Below are 6,051 nucleotides of genomic sequence, written 5' to 3'. Positions count from 1 at the left end.
AGTGAATTATTGTCCTGAAAACCAGGAGAGTGAGGGGAATTTCAGTCAGAAAGAGTCCAAACACACCGACACAGCCAATAGGCTTTTTTCTCAGCAGACATTTTACCAATAACTAATAACATGAATAATGACTCTGTTCCATTTGCACTCAGTGTTCCTGTAAACAAGTATTAAATAAAAACCTGTGAATTCCCTGCAATCATGAGATAAAAATGGCGGCTTTGAAAAAAATACAATTTTGACCATTACAGTCATTTAATGTTAAATGTTTGAGACCTTTCATTCAAGCCTCATTACACTAAAATTCAGAGGTCACAGTTTCCTCATCCCGTCATAAGCTCTTCATAGGTCTAGAAGGTTAGCCAAACATATCCAGACCAGAAATACACTTTCTGGTAGCTGACAATCAAATTAAGCAATGCTGCTGGATATCTCCCCCTTAAGCTAATAAAGAATTCTACAGATAAGTGTTTTTAAGCCCTAAGAACCACCAGACCTTATTCATATTTTATTAAAGCCTTGATGTGATGCGTGAATATAAAAACACTGTCAATACAGTTACTGTAATTCATTCCACTCTGAAGATTGTCACTCTTTATTTGGTCTTCCAAAGTCTCCCTGGACATCTGTGTGCTCTGTTGCTCTAACCCTGTGTTGTTACACTGAAGCGCTTTCTTCCCTTGTTGTTTCCTGCTGTGATCCTCAGCCTACAGTTTTTTCTCAATGAAACATTTGTATTTACTATTGCTTTTCTTTCCTTCCTTGTGTGTGTGTGTGTGTGTGGGGGGGGGGGTGTGTGTGTGTGTACTACCATTTTCTGTGAGAGAAAAGACTGGAATGTTTTTTAGAAACATCTGTTTCCATAACAACAGGTTGATGGCAGCATGACCTCTGCCCCTGTGGTAACAAACACTTCCTGTTTACTATTGGAACATCTTTACTGTTTACACTGTAACCCCATGCTGACCTACTATATCTATTCATCCATCCGTCCATCCATCCAGCCATCCGTCCATCGACAACAGCACTAAAAAATAACATATAAAAGTCAAAAAATGCCTCTAAAACTACGTCATCTCTGAAGGTGAAGTTGAAGGGGTGGTGGACTACATCCACCTTACAGAGGTCATTTTAAAAAAACTGAGTAGTAACTAGTAGCTAGTAGTACTTTTTTAATGTTAAATGTAGTAACATTACATTATCTTATAAAGGCTCAGGGGATAAGACACCAACCATTAACTGCAATATCTGCTTGTAATCTCCACTATTGCTATCACAATTATATTATTTCATGAATTTAAAATTGTAAATGTTCAAGTTTTGATTGAAATTCAAAGATTTGAATTTCTAGTTCAAAATCAAAATCACATTAGTGAACACAGCTAACATCTTACACCTAATCCGACCATTTAATTCCTAGTAGTTACATGACAGTTTGTCCAGCTGCCAATGAACTTTTAAACATGCAAAAAAGTATGTGTTATGACGATTATTTTATGTATTACAAAAATATATGATGTTGTTTAATCAGTAAGACAGTCACTAATCATATTTATAGTAAACAAATTTATATTACACTTATTGTCCTCATATCTAAACAATAACTCTGATAAGATCCCCATACTTTGTTGGCCATCCTAGTTTTTCTACTATCATTCCCTGTATCTGCAAATAGCCGTATCCCATGTGAAAATTAGTGAAAACATCTATGCAGGAGATCTGAGACAACGTGCACCTGTAAAAAATAACCCTAAAATGGATAAAGCGCTGGTAACATATTGTTGCCTGGAAGGGCTGTAACTATGACTGGACAGATATTGATATTTTGTCTTTGCCCACTTTAACGCAAAGAGACATTTTATGTAGGAGGTAAAAGCAAAGTAACTAGTAACGGACAGCTGTCAAATGCAGTGAAGTAAAAAGTAAGTAAAGTAAAGTACAAATAAAAATTGTACTTACGTTCACCCCACGTCATTTAACACACTTCTTTACCCTGAATTGGCACCCTCCTTATGGCAAGAGATAGGACATCTGTGGGACAAGATCTACTTTCATCTGAAAATTGTCAGTATTTTTCTTTTTTTACACAAGCTACTGTTTATACAGAATAATGGTTTAAATGCCCATTTAAATATATTCACTATTCTATTTAGGGATTGCGGTCAGACTATGAAAGTGTGGTCCGTTGTCTGTTTGTGCACTGTGTGAGTTGTTACATTTAATGCATTTGAACACTGAGCGTGAACATGTGAGACACAAAAGAGTGTGTTAGTGTTTGCACACATTTGTGTACTGAATGTGCATAGAGAATATGAGCAGCCTACAGGATTGTGGGGGATTTGTATGTGTGTCCCGGGTTTGTGTGTGTTTGCAGTGGGGGGTTATATTGTGTCTCTTGGGAGGTGTGTGGGTTTGCTGTGGGGGGGTGTTTGCAGGTCTCGTAACACTGCTGGGGTGGTCTGGTCTTAGAACAAGAGAAAGGGGTTTGTGTGTGTGTGTGTGTGTGTGTGTGTGTGGCACATAGCTATATATTTAGGCTTGAGAGGAAGGCACACTCGCTGGCTCAGTACAGATGTACAGACTTAGAGAAAAACAGGAAAAATCCCAGAGAGAAGACAAGATGAGAGGGCAGTGGTTGAATTTTTCTCCACAATGATCATCACAGCATCTTAAAAAGGATTTCATCGTCCAAGCTGATGAAGTAGCCTCAGGTAAGTGAGCTTCATCATAATTCCTCTCAAGACCCAGCCCCTCATTAACGATTGCTCGGGTGTAAAGTTTACATGCCAAACGTGCAGTTTGATAGAGGCTGTGATCAAAATTTACAGAATTAATTTTTCTTTTTCTGAATTATGTTTCTATATTTTCATTAATCAAGGGAAACATAAAACACGTCCAAACCAATGAACCGCCCTCCACCATCCCATCACAACAACATCAAATGATCAGAACCAGTAAAATAATTTCAGCATAGTTAACATTGTTAATAAAGCAGTAACAGACACAAGTAATCATCTGTCAATGTCTAAAAAGAGTCGTTATTGCTTCATTATTGTCATTGGGAGCTACTTTATTAGTGCAGTTTGAATAGTCTGAGCAAGAACCTTCCCTTTTGATTCTTGTAGGAATGAAACCATTCAAAATTGGCCAAAATTGGTTGGTGAATGTGTTTATTGCGTTAAAAAAAAAATGGAACAATAAGTCTTAGCTTAAGTCTTAGATTTTAAGTAAATCCTTTATTTGACAATATTTATTACAGTATGATGATGGACAAGAATACACAGAGTATGTGGTTGTTGTTTGCATGTAAAAACTTTACAGCATTCTTGGGCAAATCTGTCAAAAATTCCTAAATTAAATTCGTAAAGTATAATGTGTAGCAGAATCTTTGGTGTAGCTAAATGTTGCCTTGTTACAAGCAGTATTTGTGCCTGTTGCAAAAGTTTTACAATCTCATTGTGTTTTATTGAAATTTCAGACAATCCAAGTCAACGGACTGAGGAAGAAGTAAGAGTGAACAGGGGAAAGATCTACTACTGGAATACGGGCCCTGAATCTTATATCTAAACAATTGTTCCAGTGCAGGAGTTTGAACTTTGTGCTTCTAGACATTATTTTGACCAAACTTCAGCTTGCCAAGAAAATATTGGGACCTTCAATGATTTTAATGGCAAACTATTTGATATAGAAACCAAAGAGACGGTGGCACAGATGTCAGACTTCCTCACCTCGCCCTCTCCTTCTATCCTTCCCCTCTTCCACTGCAACTACAGTGACTGGTCTCCCTCCTACTCCATCATCCCATCCATCTACCTGCTGGCATTCCTTGTTGGTTGCCTCGGCAACAGTCTGGTGCTGTGGGCCTACCTGGACCGAGCCGATGGGAAGGGAACTGGAAAGCTCTGTTGCACTGGCATTTTCAGAACCAGTCAACAGAAAATGAACAGTGCTGGTAGATGTCACAATGGGTCATTTCCTCAGAAGAGCAAGGAAAACTGTGGATCTTCCTCAGGACAAAGACCCTCCTCTCACTCCTCTTGCTCTTCCAATTCTCCCTCTATCCCTCGTCCTTCGCGCTCACTGACAGATTCTCTGATAGCCAGCTTAGCGTTAGCTGACCTCTGCTTCCTTGTGACTCTTCCTCTGTGGGCAGTCTACACAGCGATGGGCTACCACTGGCCTTTTGGGCAACCCCTCTGTCAAATCAGCAGCTTCCTCACTGCGCTCAACATGTATGCCAGTGTTTTCAGCCTGAGCATGCTCAGTGTGGAACGGTACTGGGTTCTGACTGGACGCCGGCACTGCAGCCACCATGCCCCACAGAGCTGCCCTAGCAGGGCCCTGTGGATACTCGGAGGGTTGTGGGTGCTGGCTGGGGTGCTGGCACTTCCTGGTCTGCTGCTGCGCTCTGTGAGGGAGATAGAGGTAGACCTTGAATCTGACTATGACTGGCAGCTAGAGCCAATTCAGCCTACTACTGACTCTGGATCAGTCTTCCTCTCCTGCCAGATGGATTACTCCATGCTGATTGGAGCAGAGCTGGAAGAGACAGATCGGGAAAAGGCAGAGATGTGGTGGGCGGCCACCTTGAGTCTTAAATCAACTGTAATTGGCTTCCTGCTTCCTCTTGTCATCTTGCTGGTATGCTACTGCTCACTGGCCCAGCTCCTCAGCCGACATTTTGGACGGGGCCCTCGTCCTGACCGCAGGCGTCAGCGAAGACTCCTCAGGGTCATCGTGACTTTAGTGATGGCTTTCTTCCTGTGCTGGCTGCCGCTGCATGTTAATAAGACGGTTTCAATGCTGCTGGAGTTTGGCTTTGTCCCATACTCTTGCTCTTTAGATCAAATTTTACTGACAGCTCAGCCATATGTCACCTGTTTAGCTTATCTTAACTCCTGCCTTAATCCTCTCCTGTACGCTGCATGCGACCCGTCATTCAGGAAGAGATGCAGAGGAGCTCTTCTCCTGTTGTGTGGAACGAGCAGGAAAGGAGGAGGAGGAGAGGAAAGGGAGGGAAAGAAGGATGAAGGTGAGGAAGAGGAAAGGAGTTCGGCTTTTCCCACAAGAACACAAGAGGAAACAGCAGTTAGGACAGAGGAGGGAGAAGAGGAGAGGGTGAAGGAGGTTGGTGGGATGACTGCTGAGATAACTGCTTCAAACTGATAGAATTTCACGTCGAGGAACCAGGAGATCAAGTCATTTTGTTTATTGACAATAAAGCAGCATTTTATGCAATGTATTTTTCAGTATTGTAAAAGACAATCAACTATAGACTGAATTCCAAAGTGGCCTTCAGACTATGAAAGAAACTGTGTCAGAGGTCAATATTTTCCAAGTAAACATCCTTATCAAATGAAAATTCTGGAGTCAAAAGACAAAATTCCCTGCTCCCAATCCGCACATTTCCCACAGGAAAGATGCCACCCCTTCCTAAAAGATAGTTCAAAGTCTTGCCAGATCAAATGTTCTCATGTCATCTAATCTGTATCTATATTTTGTACTAGTAATATACTCTGAGTTGTTTGTTGATTTGTCTTGCACTGTTGTTTTGTCTATTAAAATAAGGATCATGTAAACTCATGTCATATTAATTGTGAAAACATATAGGCAGAGTACATCTATAAATATGTAAAAATGTTGGTTTCGAAAAAGAAAATACATTAGATCATTATAACTTTCTGCAAGCCAATTGTATTTGTCAATTTAACTATAAGAAAATACAAATAAAATAAAATAATGTTATTTCAGGAGTATAAAAAAAGTCTGAAAAAACTTAAAGACATGAAGATAAAAACAAGGAAACTGTATGGTAAGGTGTACAGGAAGGCAAGTGTTCAAATAAAATGTATATAGCAAAGTAAAAACAAGGCTTACGTATTATAAACATTTGTATCACATGTACAGCATTTTTATATAGGTGTTTTTTATAGTAGGCTACCAAAGAGTGCTGGGTTGCTCTAATAAAATAATTGTTTGTGAAAATATTACACATAGGCTTATAAAAAAGATTTCCTTTTTGCATATATGGCAACCATTTCTATCCAAACC

At 39.9% G+C, this 6,051-nt stretch overlaps 1 protein-coding gene across 1 annotated transcript; it reads left to right on the top strand.

Moving 5' to 3' along the window:
- The first annotated feature begins 2,483 nt into the window (after nt 1–2,483).
- Nucleotides 2,484–5,583, top strand: aplnr2 (apelin receptor 2). The gene is made up of 2 exons (XM_034880011.1): nt 2,484–2,711; nt 3,479–5,583. Exon 2 carries the CDS (start codon nt 3,712–3,714, stop codon nt 5,164–5,166), a length of 1,455 nt encoding a protein of 484 aa, XP_034735902.1. The 5' UTR covers nt 2,484–2,711; nt 3,479–3,711; the 3' UTR covers nt 5,167–5,583.
- The last annotated feature ends 468 nt before the right edge of the window (nt 5,584–6,051 follow it).

This window comes from Etheostoma cragini, chromosome 8 (assembly GCF_013103735.1).
Source record: "Etheostoma cragini isolate CJK2018 chromosome 8, CSU_Ecrag_1.0, whole genome shotgun sequence".
Classification (NCBI taxonomy): Eukaryota; Metazoa; Chordata; class Actinopteri; order Perciformes; family Percidae; genus Etheostoma; species Etheostoma cragini.
This window is presented reverse-complemented; position numbering and strand designations above follow the sequence as displayed.